This window comes from Scomber japonicus, chromosome 21 (genome assembly GCF_027409825.1).
Source record: "Scomber japonicus isolate fScoJap1 chromosome 21, fScoJap1.pri, whole genome shotgun sequence".
NCBI classification, from domain to species: Eukaryota; Metazoa; Chordata; class Actinopteri; order Scombriformes; family Scombridae; genus Scomber; species Scomber japonicus.
The window spans coordinates 15,484,564-15,504,114 of record NC_070598.1 but is presented as its reverse complement, the minus strand read 5'-3'; the positions used below and the strand labels follow the sequence as shown (position 1 = coordinate 15,504,114).

Genomic DNA, 19,551 nt, shown 5'->3' with positions numbered 1-19,551 from the left:
GCAGAAATTTAGTTTTTTTCTTTAACCCCCTCCGCCACCAGTACAATTATTCATTCTAGGGTGAGTTTTTCCCTATATCCTCAAAAAAAACCAAAACTGTTCATCCACATTTTAAAGCTGATATAAAATCGTCTTTCTTTGGGGGGGGGGGGGGGGCAATGCACATCTTTGTAACCTTTTTCACCCCAGATGAGTTTGTACCCCTGTATATCATTTGAATACATATGACATATTAACTGTCTTGAGCCTCAACAGTGTCATTAACTGTGATGTGAATAGTTTGTATATGGACTGGCCACACTTAATAGGACTGTTGTGACTCAGGATGCTCACCGTTTATAAGAGAAACAGGTGCAAAAAGGTTGCATAAAAGCTGAGGTTTCAGTGCATTTTTGTTAACAAGAGATCTGAAGCTGTGGAGATTCTACTGTATTCTGTCTGTGGGTAGCTAATGCTGGAGAGCAAGTATTTGCAGATATCAGACTGATGTCACAAAAACATATACTAACAGTGCAGATGAATTAATGAGCAGACTTTCCAGTTACTGCCCTGTCTGTACTCAAAGTGAAAAAGATGAAACGAGCTGGTAATGACAGTCCATGTTGAGCTGTATGGGATATCATTTATTTCTTTAAATATACATTATAGATCTGTTTTAGCCTTTCTGCATTTGCCCATGAAAACAAATCCTCAGTGGCGACATGTTCAAGGAAACAAAGGTAGAATAAATGTAATCTCCCAGGACATATTGAGAAGCACTTAATGCAATATTGGTATTTATCTATTGAAACTGAATTAAGAATCAAATTAAATCAGAAGTAATCGATTTTGGACTCTGTGAATCAAAATCAAATCTGGAGTTCAGCGGCAATATCCAACCTTAGACTTAATTTAAATTGATACATTTGGGGACAAATGTCAGAGAAGCGAAGGATATTAAGGAAACGGATATGAAGTTTTATCTCACCCTCTGTGTCTTGGTGTCCTTCAGAGAATGACACTGAGTTTGGATGATGAGATCACCTCATTAGCATAGAGCACATGACGGGGTGGAATATAAAATTAGAAGGGGAACAAGAAAGGCAGAGAAGTTCTGGAGGAAGGGACATTTAGGTTACTTAAGAAAAAAGTTTTCTACAAGGGAAAGACGTGTCATAAAAGTTTCTTCTATTAAGGAAGCGGACCCACAATATTGAAATCAGCTTTGTTATTTTCTCATGACTTTTTGACAGAATTTGTTGGCTGAAAACCAGTAGTGAACTCTAGGGGATGATGTGCTTTTTAAGCTTTATAGTATGATGAGCTGATGAAATTGTCTGAACAGAAAAAAGAATTGCAAATGTTACTTTCTTTGGTCATCCATGTCTAATAGAAAAAGTTTACATGGTCAGAGACTTGCTGTATAGACACACCAATAGAAAACATAGAAAAGTGCACACACAATCCCACACACACATTCAAACAAACACACAGAAACACCCAATGAGAGTACAAGTGAACAGCTTGCATATGAAAAACACACATTTAAACACACACTTTGACTGGAACACTGGCATCACAAAAAGCTTGAAGTAACAAACACAGCAGCAGCGATCTGCTTGCTCTTGGCACACACACATACAGTATATACATTCACAGTAACACAACCACATGCCCACAGCAACATACTATAAGAAGGGGTCCTTCCAAGCAGCTGCATTTGGCAGCCAAATGTGCCATGAGTGTGCACTGATAAGCCAATCTTCTCCAATCTCCTCATACTATGGAACAGGGGAGGCACAAAATCAATGGGACACCACTCATATTAAGCTTGTTGTGGATGCTGACAGCTATTAGTTTTATGCATGTGTGTGAGGGTCTGTGTGTCTAGGTATACATATTTCTTGGGGCACATTCTCCTATGTGTGTGGGGGGGGGGTGTGGGGGGTGCCATAATGATTTTCATAATGGTTTTCCAGCAGGCAGCCGTTTGCTTGTGTGCCAGAGAGTCACCAAGCCCCTGGCCTCTCTCCTCCTTGTTCATCTGCTGTCACAAATGCCTTTGTCTGGGGTTTGAAAACACAATCAGTCCCAAGTTGTTACTCTATATAATTCATAATATTACATCATCATACATCATTTAAGACCAGTTCTGTGTAATTGTCAGTCGCTGATAGCTCATAACATAAAGTGTGCAGTGTGTTAGATTTGTTTTTTTAAATTTTCTTTTGTAGTCAAGCGGGGACAGTTTCCGCCTCTGGAGTCTGAAGACAGAAAATACTATTGAAGACTTTTTGCTAGTCTCTGTGCCCCTTTCCACTCATTCTCTCTTGTACCCTCTCACTATCATTCTCAATCTCCCTTTTTTTCTTATTTTCTCTTCCATTCCTTCCTTTTTCATATCTACCTCCCTCTATCCATCTATCCTTTATTTTCCTTCTCCACTACTGTCTACTGCCTGACTTTAAGTCCCTTGTATAGATCAAGCTCCTAAATGCTAGATCCCACACTTGACAAGTTGACTGCATCTTATGTTAAACTGGTATAGTCTTTTAAATGCCACACAAAGATCTAACATGTTTCAGACAAAGAATGTAAAAGGATGATGAGGTCCAAACAGTTTTTTAATAGTCACATACAGTAGCAGCTACATGAGGTGTGATCTGCAACACGCACAAGCCTGTGTTCAGTTCTGTCAGCTGAAGACAGTTGCCTGTGGATAGAGGTTAAAATAGAAGACACATGGAAAAGGTGAAGGCGAAAGAGAGAGGTGGGAGGTAGGGGTGTGAAATAGTGAAGAGAGGAGGTGAAAGAGGAATATGAAAGAGACAGGTGACTACAGACTAAAAAGGACAATAGTTAAAATAGCAAAGGGTAGACCGTAAAAGAGCATTAAAATGGTATATTATGAGCTGTCTATATTTTACAATGTGCATCAAAATTGTGTAAAATGTTGCTGTAAACTTTACAGAGGGATCTGGGATTTCAAGTTGCGTGTAATCACGAAGAAGCATCAATCAAATGTCCATGCAGGTGAATCTTATTATCTTTGCCACCATGGAAACTGCTCATGATAATGGGTTGTTTTGGCGTAGCCTTCAGTGAGAGAAAACATGTCAAAAAGTGATTTGGACAGAGCCAAGCACACAGAGAGAACAATGAAAGCCTTCCGTCAGTGAGGAAAGTGACATAGGAGCGGTTGAACTCATTGTGTGTGTGTATGTGTGTGTTTGAATATCCCTATAGGCATACGTGCACGTGAGCATGCATGTGCCCACACTGCTGCACGGCGCAGATGTGGCCAAGCATGAGATTGGGCTGCTAATCACAAACACGTGGCCACTGATCCTTATATTCCATTTTCTTTTCTCCTCTTCTCTCACTCCTTATCCCTCTTCTTCTCCCCTCGTCCGCTCTGTCTTGTCTCTCTCTGCCCTCCATCACATCCTCGTCTCCCTTTTTTCTCCCTCTCCATCTCATTTTCCCTCCATACACTTTCTATTTTCTACTGTTACATTCTCAATCCCACACTCCATTTTCTCAGCCTGTCCCCTTTCTTTCTTCCTAGACCTCATTATCTATTTTTTTTTCTTCTCTCACATTCTCACACTGATACATACTTTTCCAAGTTTTCCCAAAAGTTTGAAAAAAGTAGCACTCATATCCCTCCTTATTCAAATGAAGGACATCACAATTGCAGTACAACTGTGCTGTGACTTGCTATACAATTAGCCAGATCCCCCTTTCCCCTTTCATGCATTGCTTTTCACTCTCTGTCATCTTTGCAAAGTTGTTTGATGTCTCTAGCCGTTGCAGTCAGCCATCGATAATGGCGGTCCGCTTCTAATTAAATTACTCTGTCTCCATCCGCTCCCTTTGCTCCATGACAGAAAGATGAAGTGCTAGCAGAGGGCTAACCAGCTGTTTTCTCTCTGCTGCCTTTTTCCGGCGGCCTAGCATCTTAATTAATTAAGATGTTATACTTTGTGTTAATGTGGTTTTCGTATGAAAAGCGGCAACTTTGATAAACGCACTCTCACATGTTCTCTCGAGTGCTGGAACACATACATAAAGGCGCACACACACACAGGCATGAAAGTGCTTAAACGTACAATAACAAATGATGTTATGTGTGCGCACCCACCCACACACTCTCCCACGCTGACAGTAAGACAGAGAAGAGATGTTCTCTTGTTTAATGCCATGGATTGCCACCGTCACTTTTGTTTGTGTCTCATGCCTGTCACCGGCCGCTCATCACTCGTCCAAAATCACACTGTTTTTATGACTTACACTTAGAACTTAAGTATTTTACTTGAAAATCTGTTCCCCTCTGTTTTTTTGCACAATGTCTACTCCACACAGCAGCAGAGTAGCAAGCAGCTTCAGTCCTCCATCTGTTTATACTACACAGCACGCGTAAAGGCGCAGCATTGAGTGTAGCTCACCCACGTTTCAGCGGTGCTCAGAGCCCAACACGCAATCACTGTTACTGCTACACATTTAAAAAAAGAAATAACTGAAGTGTAAAAAATGCTTCAGGTTGCATTTATGTGCACACAATGTAAGGTATTATGTGCTCTGTGTAGTTGTATTGATTTAAAATAGAAGTCTATGTTCATTTTGACATGAGGAAGACGTACATGAAAAACATGGCTGAAAGCTCATTTGTACAGAAGCTGTTAGAAACCTTTATTTCTCATTTTGCACTCTCTCACATTCAATCCCCTTTATTTCCTGTATTACTTTCTTGCCCTCTACTGTTTAACTAACTAACTACTTACTATTTGCTATTTTCTTCTCCTCTGACTTAAGCCCTTTTTCTACCATTTACCCAGTCAGGCAGTTGAATTAAACCACATCCTCTTTATTTCCCTGCTGTGCTGTAAAAGCTAACTTCATTTTTGTCATCATTATAAACACGTTCACCGATCTGTGTTCTCACTTAAGTTCACGGTGCACATTTAAATATGCTATAGATTATACAGTACATGAATACTAGATGTATGTTTTCACATTCACTCCCCAGGGGGGAACGGATAGGCCTGTGGCTTGTCAGGTTAGGTGAGCTCTGATCATCTGTACCTCAAAAGAAACAACAAAGGAGGGAGTCAACCTGACAGTCTAACAAGAGATGAACAGAGGAGAGAAAAGACAGTGGTGAGACTTGCTGAGGCAGTGGAACGCGGTTTGATTCAAGTTCAAAGCAACCAAAAGGAGCTTTCATATCTTTGCTTGTGGTCTGGTCTAATGGCACATAGCCGAGGGTTTCTTGAACAGTGTGAATTGAGATGTCATAGATATGATACAAGAAAAAATATCCACACGTTGCATCAGCTGACAGTTTCAAAACGCAGCCATTTTTTGAAATCGTTCCTTACAGGCACGTCCTGGTTTGATTTTCTCTCCATTATGTTCCCCTGATATTCCTTAGTATGTTAACACATCTATCTATGCTCTCCATATTCTCAATGAGTTTTATTGAATGTTCATTGTTATTGGTTTTTATGAGAAATGGCCAATAACTATAGCTTTGTATTGCCACTTTGTCTGTAGCCTGCAGATACTTGAACAATTGATAAAAAACTGTTTCTGTATTAGTACATGCACAAACACGTTTTTATGGGAGAATGGTTTGTTCACAATCGGTACCGACATCAGTATGATTCCACTATAAAACAGCCTGTGCTACCACTGCTACAACCCTGGGTTATCTATGTCATCACAGATAGCTTAAACCTTGTTTTGCAAGCTTGGAGAAACTCCAACCATGTTTTCAGGCCTCAGTTGGCCCCTTTTATCTCAAAAGGAGCCTCTCTGTGTGAATACCATTTGTCTAGTGACTTTTGAAGGCCACAACACACAGGGACATGTTCACCAAGGTATAGCTTTCAGGAAGTATCTGATTTTTGCGATGTCAATCTGATACATATTTAAGCCATAGTAGAATGGACGGATGAATTGCTCTGCTATATTATCAATTATCTGGTTTACTGGGGCTGCATCTGGTAATTATTTTAACTACTGAGTAAGATTTATTTTTTCGTATTAATCCATTTAGTTTAGTCTTTACAATATTTTTTTGGAAATGCATGTGACCACTTCCCAGAAGACATGGTGGTGTTCAACTCGCGTCTTTGTCATCAACAGTCAAACACTGCTTCAACTGTTGATAGATTTATGATATGATATGATTCGAATATGATTAATGACTTAAATCATTAATCTTTTATCAAAAATGTTGTAGACTAATTGATGAACAGTTTCTGCACTGACTAATTCATTGTTTCATTATTTAAGTGTGCTTTAGTGAACAATTGAAAACAGATTTGCTTTTGTCTAAAACATATACTTGCTTTATTCTCTCTTTCTTCCTCTGGGATTGTTCATTTTTTCTGAGATCTATCTTCTGGTCTTTTTCTCTGTTGATTTTTTTTCCTTTTCTTCTTCTCCTCCGTAGAGGTGGTTTCTTTGTCCTTCTCTGCTCCCCTGTTCTCTCCCATATCCTCCTTCTGCTCCTCTTCTCCTCCCTGAACATCTGTGTGTGTGACAGGCAAGAGAACGGTGACTGTCCCACAGCGCTCCTCCCCTCCTTTTTCTCCTCCTGTTTTTTTTTTTCACCTTTTTTTTTGGAGGCTGTGGCTCAGGGGGTAGAGCAAGTTGTCCACTAATCAGAAGGTCAGTAGTTCGATGCCTAGCTCCTCCAGTGCACATTTTAAAGTGTCCTTGGGCAAGATACTGAAATCCAAATTGCGAGTGGGTGAGTGAGCCTTAGAAAACACTGTACTGCTAGGAATAAAAAGTGTTATATTACTCCTGATCAGCAGGTTGGCACCTTGCATCGCAGCCTCTGCCATCAGTGTGTGAATGTGTGTGAATGGGTGAATATTGGCATGTGTTGTAAAATGCTTTGAGTGGTTGATAGACTAGAAAAGCGTTACATAAATGCAGTCCATTTAGCATTTACTTTTTTTTTTCTGATGCCCCTGTTTGCTCACTCTCACATCTTCCATTCCTCCACAGCCAGCCTCATCTCCACTTTTATTCTGTCAACCTCTTCTCACTTTTTCCCTTTCTCCCTTCGGCTTTCACCTTTCACTGTACTTCTGTTCTTTTTTTTATATATATCACTCTTCGCCCCCCTCCTAACCTCTGTCAAGCTTCCCCTCCTCACCTCTCAGCTGTTCTTTTCCGAAACCCTCTTCACATACACAGCATTTGCCCATCTCACCTCTTTAGTCTTCCTGATTTCTTTGCTCCCCCACATCCTTTATCCGTGTCCCTTCTTCCTTCCCCCGACCTCTAACATCCAGTTCTTTAGCCCACAGCTCTCTTCTCTCATTGCTTTTTTTAGTCCATCTTTCCCAGGCGCTTTACTTGCCATCACTTTCACGATCTTTTCAACCTTTTATGCCTCTCTGGACTTTTCAATCTATCTGTCTCTCTCATTTCCATCTGTTCCTTCTGGTAACCTCATAACCCTAACATGCCTTCTACTCCATTTCCACTTTCTCTTTAACCTCTTTTTCCCTAACCATCGCTCTATTCTTTCATTCACAGCTTAAAGCCATGTTCAGACTGACAAAAGCACTTCTTCAAAAACTCCTCATTCATTTCAGTGCAACCGCTGAAACTTTATTTCTCAGAATCAAAGGGGAAATAATTAAAACTAATGGCTTTAACATTCACCTATGACACTTGTGTTGAGAAATGTTAAAGATAATATTTAAGAGAAAATCCTAACAGTGTGGCAGTGACAAAAATACCTCCTGGTGGTTGGTTCTCCGATCAGCCAATCACAAAACTTTAAATTATGAATTTTGAATTCATTTCATCCCTGGAGTGCTCTAAAATCATTCACTGAGAAAATGATATGAAAGTGAAATGCACATTTCTCGTTACAAATATGATCAAAATACATTGTAATACCAAAATCATCTTAAAATATTGCATTTTCCATTGAGAGTAAGAGGAATGCCAACTATTTTGTTTGTTGACCTGATAATTGCTCAACCAATTATCTTACTGACATAAATGGGTGGAAAAAGCTTCCTTAACCTACTAGTATGTTCAATAGGCCCTTACTAGACCATGTAATTGAGACAGATGTGTGATGGTAATTCCTATTCAGTAGACTGATAACAGTCAAATTGTGTTTGCAATGCACAGTGCTGGTCAATCAAATATACACAAGCACACATTATTTTCATGTTAATTTGTAATTTAAGTGCCAGGATTCTACTGTTCTCCTTGCCATAGTTGAGAGGATAAAATGCACTAGACTGGATCATTTTCTTGTCATAATTTTAGGAACACACCGACATGAACGCAGCCTCTTGCATTTTTTTATGGAGGTGCAATTTTTGCTTTGGATGTCCTCTTTACCAGGTGCCAGCGATGTGAGTGTGGTCACCGTAGCAGTAGCAGTAGCAGTAGCACTCCAGGGTAGAGAATACTGGAATTCTGACGTTTGTTTCCCAGCAGCCAGCAACTACCATTTAAGTGCCCTTGGACAATGTGTGAAAAATGTCCCAACTGCTCGTCCTGCGTTCTTCACTCAAGGAAATAGTTGTTTGCACTTTAGCATCTCCTGGAAGAACAAGATGGAGTTAGGAGCATGCCAGGTCAGCCTTCACTGTTGAAGAAATACAAGACAGTTTTATCTAGCGTGCGTGACGTATTAAAATATCTCAAGGTTCGTTACTGTCATAACAAATACCAAAACTAAAGAAAACCCTTTGAGAAAGATGCCACATTATGATGCTCTGTGGGTATGTTGGTGGTGTATTTGAGGAGATGTGCTGAAATAGAGCCCCAATCTTGGTTCAACTTTCAGTGAACTGCCACTAAAATCCTGTAGCAGCTGAGCTTTCCATATACCCACCGCTGTTATTGAAGAATGTGCAGTAATGACTCCATATATTGCACATACTATATTCTAACCGCTCCTTTCTCATTTCCCTCTGTTTCTTCTACTGTCCTGAACTCCATACCCTTAACTTTTCCAATCTTTGCTTCCTGCCCCATGTTATTTCAACCCCCTGAATTGGTTCATTTTGCTTCCAAGATTTCCATCCTTTTCCCCTCTGCTCTGTTTTCCTCCCCTCTTCACTTGTTGCCTCATCTATCACCATCTTTACCATACTTCTCTCTTCTTCTCTTACCCTTCCTCATTTACACATTTCTGCCTTCCCCCCCTCTCGTGTCCCTCTCACCATCACCTCCTCCACACACCCTCTTGTCATTCTTTCGGACACCCCATCCTCCGATCTTGTTCAAAGCGCCACACTGCCTCGGTCATTGTCCGCTCTGCTTGCTTTCTTAATCTTTATTTTCTGCTGTCTGTTTACTTATCACTATCACTCTGCCCCTCCCAAACCCTATTCCTCAACCCCCACCCCCACCCCACTTTTGATAATAGTATATCCCCCCTTGGGAATGGCTTTGCTGCAACGGGTTTTTGAGGTATTGACGTTTCCACTGATACGAGCCTGGTTATCTGTCAAGGCCAGGGCTGGAGTGTAATGGCTCTGTAATTGGATAAGATATAGGATTTTTGTCAAGGGGGGGGGGGGGGTACATCTCAAACCTGCCTCACCATCTATTTTATCATATCACTATCATCTCTCATGCCTCCTCCACTGTGCTTGATGCTCTTCTTGCCACTCTTGTACTCTCTTGCCCTTAGAATCTCCCTTTCTCTCACTTTGTCCTCACGCTCCTGTTTTCTGTCTCTTGTCATTTTTAAATCAGTCATCCTCCTTCACTTTTGCTTTCAACCTGTCACTTTCTTATCTATATTTGTGTCCTTTAGAAAAAAATCCATCACAGAGAATCAAAGAAGACGGCCGTGACACGGGCCAGTTTGCAGTCCATCCACCACCCACTCTTCCCAATAATCATTTCACAGTCGCATGCTGTCACAGAATGGCTGTTGTCTGCACTGATACATCTTCAGGGCTGTGTGTGTGTGTGTGTGTGTGTGAGAGAGAAATGTAAAAGTGTGCGTTTGTCTATACACCTATGTTATGCACTCCAGAGTTCATTTTCCTTTATTTCTCACACTGGTTTGACTACTCTCACAGTAGCCTACATACAGTACAATGTTGGCATTACGCCTCATTGTTTTAAAATGGCAGATGAAATCAGGTCATTGGGATCCTGTCCAGCTTCTCTTTCTCCCTTCTGTCTAGCAGTTGCCTTACACTCATGTTTCTGCACCATTTAACCTGAGGCTCATTTAACCTGCGAGGTCCAGGGGAGTTTGGCCCTGTCTCAGGTTGTCACATGGAGGTGTGAAGGGGGGGGGGCAGCTTTTGGAGGACACACGAGCATTTGTCTGGCAGACCCACGAGGTCTCAGGCAGGCACAAAGATGAAACTGCCAGTGAATGGATTACAAAACAAGCACAGCAATCTATTCCAACAGTTGACACCGTAGCCATGGGAAAATAACATTGAAACCCTTGCCTTCGATGCTTTCAGAGACAGTCCTTTTCTTTAAAGCAATTTTTCACCTGCTATAATGTTTTCCAACTCTTGTGCAACTGCCCTGTATAGGAGATCTTAAATCTACATATGTGTTTGACTATATTTTTCAGCCTTCTCACCTATACTGTATGAAAAACGTGAAGAGAAGGTAAAATACATTTGACTCTCAACATTTAAACAAGTAATTTCCCTTGTGTTCCTTGTCCATTTTGAGAATTGCCACAAGAGGCCATTTTAACAAAGATAAGTGCAATGAAAAAGAAAATGTATGTCCCATCAGAGTGAAATATCACTTTAATGTGCACTCAAGGATGCAAACACTGAACCGGCATTTAGCTGGAAATAAGTGGAGATAACCATATATATCTGTCAGTACGAAGTAGGTATTTCTGGCTGAAAGTGTTTGCTTTTTGAGTTTTTTACATATCTAGGGATATCTCACATTCATTTTTAATCTGTGCTGGCTGTTACTTTGTAATGAACAGATATTATCAATATCAAAATTGTAATGCTGTATTCTTATCATGGTGTTCTCCTTGGCCAGCTGTGTATCTCTGATCTGAAATCGACTTATGTTGATGACAGTGGACTTTCCAGCATTTACAAAATGTCATTTAATGTCTTGCATACTAATATTAAAAAGGAATCCATCCTGAAATGTCATACGAAGCTATTGGTCTAGAAGCTGAGGTGTGTGCCGTGAATAATTATGATACTGAAGAAGAGTGTTCTCGTCATTCTTGTGAAGCATCTTTATAGTCAGCAATCTCTAACCCCCGTATGCAATCCTATTAATAAAACATTACTTGCAATGCCTGTCTTGAAGCAAATTTCTAGGCCGCTCTCTGCTGGCCACTGACCTTTATTAATAGGACGGACTAAACCCTTGTAACTACACATTCTTTTTGTAAAATGCCATTATGTGGGTATCATACTGCTTTCCTGTCTGTCTTGGACACCAGAGCTGGTCTGCCCTGAACAGCAGCAACTCAGCGTGTGTGTGCAACAGATAGCTCGTGCTAGTGAGAAATACAAGTCTTCTATTCCAAGCGTAACCCATTACCCATTAAGAATAAATTTAATACTGATTTTCATACACTGAGTTTCTGATTTATAAAATTGTGTAAAATTACTTACAACAGAAAACCTTTCACTTATCATGAAGTGTCTCTACCTGTGCAGGTGCCGGTGGATGGTCTCCTCTTGACAGCGATCATTACCAGTGGCTACAGGTAGACCTGGGTACCAGAAAGCAGGTGAGCGCCATAGCAACACAGGGTCGCTACAGCAGCTCTGATTGGACGACACGGTACCGTCTTCTCTACAGCGACACAGGAAGGAACTGGAAACCATATCACCAGGATGGCAACATTTGGGTGAGTCAATAAGAAATGGTGTGTGTGTGTGTGTGTGTCTGTGTGTGTGTGGGTGTATATCCACAAGTCATGGCTGTAGGGTTAGGGTTAGCATGATCATTAAAGAGAGAGCTCCATTTATGGCTTGTTTTTCTATTCATATTGGTTGATAATAGAAGAATATCTAAAGCCATTTGCTTGCAAATTTAAGGAAGATTGCTGGTTCTTTAACTTTTTTCTATAACGCTTCCTTTGTTAATTATTCTTTAGTATGATTATGAATGTATGACCAACGATGTGTTAAAAGAACTGGTCACTATGGATTTTTTTATGATGGTAGAGGAAATTAAATGACACTGCTTTGATTACAAAATGAATATGTTTTCTTATCATCATTATTATAAAAATGTGAAGGCTTCCTTGTCACCTTCACATAAACCCAGAGCAAAAAAACCTTGTGTGGGAGGAGATACTCGGCCTGTCGCAGTATAATGCACATAAATATTCATCTATCCTTACTTTTTTTAAGATAACATATCAGCCACAGAACTAAAGTATCCACTGATTGGCTCTGGATGGAAACACAGTGTTAAAACGACATGTGGAAATGAGCCGTTAACACTATATCCCCTGGCATCGTATTAATGTGATCTCTATCTGACTATAATACCTATATTATAGCACATCTCTTATTCTGAACCAACACACCAAACTGTTGGCACGGATTTGAGTGGGGCATCTGACAATCTGAGGTCATTAGCTAATGGGTTAATGGCCATTCACTGTTGTTATATGGTGGAGGGCTAGGTGATAACAGATGGGCTTTCAGTGAGAGTATAGCAGAGCTGCCTTGTCATGAATAATGCTGACACAACAAGCTAGTCAGCAGAAATCTAAAACCTGGAAGTGAAAGGGAAGAGAGCTGTTTGCATGTTTATCTCCATCAGTTGAGTAAGATAGGATTTTTGTTTTTTTTTAAACTGGTCGATCTGATTGGTCATGGGCATTGCTGAACTTTCTCACTATGAGAACACAACATTTATTAATATGAAACCTTATAAGAACAAAAATAATGATAATAATAACAACAATACAACACTTACAATTATTGTACCGTTTAATATAGATAAGTTAGAATGCTTTCGTGCTCCCTTAAAAACAAATCAACTGAATCAATGAAGCACTGAAATGGTGAAAAAGCCTTGTTTGGTTACTGTGAAGAGATTGCTAAATGAAACAGATGGAAATTTTGAAGCTGACCTTGTTGAATCCTGATTCTGAAATTTCAGCACATATGGTACACTCACTGCCAAAGATACATTTTGACTAATCCATCTGATTAGCTGACAAATTAGAATTTTCTAGGCTGTTCAGTTATTGAGTGGTATTTAGTTGCTGCTCTTTTTACATCTCATTCCTTTAGTTTTTGTTTGTTTAGTTTAGTTTTGTGTTGATGAGCTGAATAAGCTGCCTTTTAATGCTACAGTTGAAACACTTAAATGCTTGCTGTGATGGATGCATTACCTATAAACCTTTGGTGGTCCCACATAACACATTTTATTTAGATTTGATTTAAAATATAAATTAAAGGGGAGCTGTTAAGCTTTTCCTTATTTTCATATACACGAGCCTTTTGGGCACAGAGGCTGAACTGAGGGGCTGTATAGAGAGCCAGTATAAGATAATTAAGAAGGTTTTTTTAGCTGTTCATCATGCAAAGCTACTCTAGTGGAGTCCAAAAAAAAAAAAACATATAGAGCTGTAAATGAGCATTAAAGGCCTCCTTTAAAACTAGCCACTGGCTTTTAGTCTGTTGTAAACAAAGAAGAAAGAGTGACAAAAAGAAGAAGAAAAAAACTGATTGGTGCACACTGACAAGAAAATTAGTGTAAGTGAAATAGTAGTATTCAATGGAGTCAGAGCCCCATGCTTTGGTAATTACTACCCTGACTTTTCTTTCCAGCTCATTACCTTACACACCCTAACCTCAAAAATGCTGTTATCTTCTAATCAACCCCACGTAGCCTAATATGTCAACATGTCAACATTTCATTGCTGGGATGTAACAGAAGAATAGTTAATGCTCCTGACAGTCAGACTTCAGAGACAGAATATGTTTGAACTATTTAGTTAAAATTTCACTCCTACTTACCTCTGCAAGAAAATACTGACCAACTTATCATATCAGATGGCATAAAAAGCAAGTCCTCTCCTTCAAAGACACCATCAAACTTTGAGTATAAGAAGATCTGACATGTAGGGTTGGCTCATTTTGTTTAGTAACAGTGAGTTAAAGCTCTCTTCAGGGTGCGTTTTCATATACACTAATGTGTACACTATTGTTTTTTTTCATGTGTGTGCATTTTTGTCTTTGGGTATTAAACTCTGCATTAGGCCCCAAATAGCTTCATCATTATTCTCTCTTCTAAGGACTGTTAGAAGTGGTTGCAGCAACAAATATGGATCTTTTTACAGTTGGAAGTAAATTAAGCTGTTGTTTATGTGTGCTTCATCATAATTGTTTGTAGATGATTATTTATTCAGAAGTGTTTTCCTTCTGCCTTTAACCCTGATTCATTGCCTCTAATATTTCTACAAATACTCCAAAACACATTTATCTCTCTGGTGCTTTTGTGACTACAGTCAACTTTTCATGCTTCTGCAGCAGCAATATCTGTGGCCAGAGGCATTATGTTTTCAAGACGTCCATCCTTGTATACACAATATATCAGGAACGCCTTGAGGAAATTTATTAAAATTTGGCCCAAATTTCGACTTGTACTCAAGGATGAATTACTAGATTTTAGTGGTCATAACTCATTATGCTAATTATGACACACACAGGTCTAATATGATAAAGTGATAAGTGTTAAGTGACAATTCATATCTAAAAGGTCAAAGATAATTTTCAATGTAGCATCATAACATCTACCAAAGCACTTTTCTCACACCCTGGATATAACCTCCTTAAACCCCTCCCCTCCAGCAGGTGCTACAGAGCCCTGTGTAACAAAACTACCAGATATAGGATCAATTTCTTTCCTTACGCCATCACCTTCATAAATGACTAGTAAAGCTGATTCTGAATTTGCCACCAATCTGATTGCTGTCATTAGTCCACACTGATCACTACCAAACTGAGAGGACATCTTCCCATCTAAAGAAGATTGTCGATATCAGCGTGTGATTCACCAGTGGAGATGATTGATAAAGACCTGGCAACTGCAGAATTGGTTTTTTGAAAAATAATGTTTTTAATACCTCACTAATGCACTGTTGAGAGGTCACAATGTCAGTGATACATTACTGTGACAATTAAAATCCCCATTGCTGTACCAGAGGAGAGAATAATACTACACTGTGGAGCTTTTGCTTTTTAACAGCTATAGAGCAAAGTGTCGATGACCAAATTCATGCAAGCAGTTGTAAATAAAGACTGTTTCAATCTTTCAAAAAACATTTTACAGTTATCTGAGGGACAAAATCGATTTAATGTCGGTAAGACCTCAAGGATATATGTAATGTGATTTGGTGAGTAATGCTGGTTGCAAACAAATCTCTGCTTGTTAAGAAACTCCAGGGGGTACTTAAACATTATTTTGTTTGTTTGCCAAAATACTCTCTGGCAATAATGTCAAGACATTTTAAAAACATAATTAGTGATTGCTCGTACCCCTCTGAAAACCCCTTGCTTGTAAAATAGAAGTAGTTGAAAAAATGAGTCTTGTGTTTTAGACATTTAGAGTACTCATTTACTTAATCAAGAAAATATTCATCAAAATGTATGTCTTGAAAAGCTTTCAAGTAATCATCTTTTGTCAGTTTAAGAGTCAGGGTTTGATTCAGCAGTTAGAACATCATCATTTCTGCACTTTATGCATGTCTCTGTGGGATCATTAAAAGCTAAATATGGTGTGTATTGAACTATGCAAAAGCACAAAAAAAACCTCACACTCAATTAAATCAACAAACATTTTAAGTTACATTTTCCTTCCCCATAGCTTGTATTCAGATAATGCCAGCATGCTCTGTCTCACATTGTGAGATTTTTCATTCATGAGAAGCTTGACGCTCCCAAATACAGCAGGGCTGTTGACAGCAATATACATTATGTATCCAATATACTAGCACAGCCACGGTCACAGATCTTAAGCTGTACAGGGACACGTAAATTATAGTCTCAGCACTGTACCAATGAAACGTTTTTTGGTATTTGGGAAATTCTTAAACACGTTCTTGTCACGCAGAATTGCCTCCATACAGTGCAAGTGGTTTCTTTTCCATAAAGTCTTATTGTCGAAGCGTTCAGAAGTGGTCCATTCACCTGTGCCTTTACCTGATATAAGGTGTGAGTCTTAGATTGCATTCAAATTCTGCATGTAGGGACAGGGATAAGAAGCAGACAGACATTGGGCAAATACAAAAATGGGTGAGCTTTTCCTAGAAAGACTGACAGAAAAACACTGCCTATGTAAGATGCTCAACCAACAGAGATCAATCTACAAAGGCTGTATACAACAGTGTAGTCAAAAGGGGATCTTTTATAGCATATCCAGCCTAAATTACACCAGCAAGACAGGCTGTCAGTTCTACAGTTCACAGCACTGTTAATTAACAGTTGTATTGCACAGGGTGGCAACTAAACATAAACCCTGATAGCAGAGAAGGTGTTAGATTAGAAAGACTTTGCACATGCAACATATCCCTCCCTGGTGCATTCTTCCATAGCCTCCAACTATTGGTGCTTGAGTATCATGGTAAGCTCATGAATAAACCATTTTACAGAAAGCCATGTCCTAAGACTATATTCCAACCAAGAAAACTATTTCACACCACTTTGATGAAAAGCACTTTCCAGATTTTCCATGTTTGCCTGTGCAGGGATATACCTACATATTTGGCTGTTAAAGTGGTTCATAAATTGCACATAAATCAGTATATGAACCTGTGTCAAGTCGTGAAGGCGAAAACACCATACCACCAGGGAGCAAGCATCCAGGATGACCTTGTTGTGGCCTGATGAGGCTGGTGGACTCAGCCGATGGAAGCAGTGGAGTGTCTCTTGCTTTTTTAAAACAGCACATTAAGGTTTGTTGAGCCATTATTGTAGCGTTAAGGTTATATTGCCTGAAAAGCCAACTAGCTAGTTGACTGAAGGCAGCTCAGGAAGGTGTGCATGGCAGAACCAGAGGAACCAATTATGTTCCAGAGACATCCTACAACTTGTTTCATTAGTTCAGTTTTAAGGCATATTCAACACACAAAAGTCAACAATAAGACAAGTTTCTATTTTTCCTAAACAAAATGTATAAGAATTCTTACAGAATGTATTTTGATCAAACTTGGCTGGGTTGGCAAGTGCTGCCAAGGACCATTACTGGCTTCATGTCTGGTATAAATACCTGATAATCATACCAGATAGAAGAAATAGAGCATGGCTTAAAACATACTGTAAGCAATTAGACTACACCTGCAAACTGTAAATAGTGAGGTTTAGCTTGAAGTCATAATAAAGGTGAGATGAGTCATAGGACCCAAATAGCATTTCAGGTGTCTGTGCTTGGCAACACATTGCTGCCCTGTTGACCCACGCTTGAAGACACCAGGGCATAAGGAAAGTGAACAATAGTTATCTATTAAGTGCTCAGCATGGTCCATGAATTGACCTATACATATTTTCCTCTGCCTTTGTGTTCTCACTGTCCACAGCATCACATGGTCTAGTTCATGCTGTGGACAAGCAACCACTTTGGAAGGTTGCTGTAGAAGAAGAAAGGAAAAGCTAAACTTCATGGTTCTTAGTGAAAACTTTTGCCACTGTATAGCATGTGTGCTATTTTTTATTCACCTTTTTGTTCTGCTTCATAAAAGAAAGACTCAGATGAAGGCTTGTTTACTAAAAAGGGGCCAGCACGAGAAATCAAATCGTAAACCAAGGCCATAGCATTGAGGTTTTGTGTTTTTGAAGTAACCTGTCAGTATTTGTGCCTTCATGTGTACAGCCTCTTGCTTCTTTTCAATTTGATCACAAAGCACAGCAGACTAGAACTGAAAGGCAATGATGCATAATTGGTTCTACTTTTTAGTCTGGACCTGGTGAACAAGTATGAAAGCAGCAACTAACATCCCTGTGATTAAAGTGTAATGAAAAACGTGATTATGTTATTCATGTCTAAGGGTCTATATGTAAGTATTTATAGGTCAGATTGTGTTAGAGCTGTGCTAAAAAGGTGGGGGGGGAGCATGTGTGATGAAGTAACACTTTGGGGATATAATGATCATCTCCGACCAAGAGGGCTCACGCATGATTTGCCTCACTCCCTGAGCTACAAACTGTATATAAACTGATCCTAACAATGCTGAAATGTGTATGCATGAGCATGTGTACAGGTGCAGGTGTCGGCCCACTACTGTGCGTATTGCTTGCCTGTGTGTAAGCGTGAACCAGTGTGTGTGTGTGTGTGTGTTCTTGAGAGGGCAAGACTGCGAGACTGTGCTTCGTCAGGTAAATGAATGGTGAAGTCTCCATGTCTCAGTGGGAAGGACTAATTCAGTTTCAGAAGCTGCGGAGCATGCACTGATAAATCATGCACCTGGATTTATGCACCAATGGACTGTGTTCTGAAATGTAATTATGTTTAAGTATCAAGTCTTCCAAAATAGAAAAATTCGAATTGAAGTTTACTTTATTTATTTGTCTGTAATATCATTTCTGAACAAAAAGGAGAAGGCAAAAAAAAGATGGCTGACTTTTTGAATTTAAGTGAATTTCCCAAATGTAAGATAAAAATAATCTTGTTAAATACAGACATCAAGTGCCTCATGAATTTACATGTACATTTTAGGCATTTGGCTGACACTTTATGAGGGGTTAGATTAGAGAAAAAGAGAGGAGAACCAGAAAGACAGCGCTAAAGCAAAAGGAATCACCAAAGTAATAGAAAATAATAAAAAGTTGTCTTAAAGGAGGGGTGCATATTAAGATGCAGGAAACTGATTTCAGTCTAGACAGTCCTACCAAGGGAAGCGTCAGCGGTGTCACCAAAGGATGTATGTATGACAAAGCCATAGCAATTATGAATGTTGTCTATTGGAAACAGAGAAAATAATGTGATTATTGTTAAACAGCCAAGGAATCTCTTGGAATCTTGTTATAGTTTATTATAACTATGACCACAGTTGGTCCCCGACCTTTAAAGTGATTTTAACCCAAATCAAGACAGGGGTTCTTCATTGCATTTTTGTCTTCATAACATGCACAATTGAAAAAGACACATTGTGGGACATTGTGATTACATGGTGTGCTTCTCCACCACAAAGGTACTGATCATCCCAACAGCTTTAGTATACATCACACACACAAAGTAATTTCATGTTTACCTGGTGAATCTGAAGCCTGCTAAATGTCATCCTGTAATTGAGCAAGTTGGGGGGATGCTCCATATCCCTGTAGGAATGGTGCTAGAGTTTTATTTAAAGACAGTTATTTAACAGGGTTGTATTCACTAACTTGTGTATGCGTGTATGTTTGTGTGTGTGTGTGTGTGTGTGTGTGTGTGTGTGTATGTTTGTGTGTGTCATATTACAATACTTATGATAATTGTGATAATAATGAAGCCTCTGAATAATAGGCATGTTTGTGTGAGTAGAAGAGCAAGTGAAATGAAATGTTTTACTGTGATGGTGAGTAAGAGAAAGGGACTTATAATTATTATGTAAACAGAGCT

The 19,551-nt window shown here is 39.4% G+C and overlaps 1 protein-coding gene across 1 annotated transcript in view; it reads left to right on the top strand.

Moving 5' to 3' along the window:
• cntnap2a (contactin associated protein 2a) overlaps positions 1–19,551 on the top strand; it is a 321,999-nt gene that overhangs the window by 147,569 nt on the left and 154,879 nt on the right. Inside the window, exon 4 of the mRNA XM_053342332.1 lies at positions 11,652–11,845. Coding sequence (XP_053198307.1) covers positions 11,652–11,845 — 194 coding nt within the window. The remainder of the gene's footprint in view (positions 1–11,651; positions 11,846–19,551) is intronic.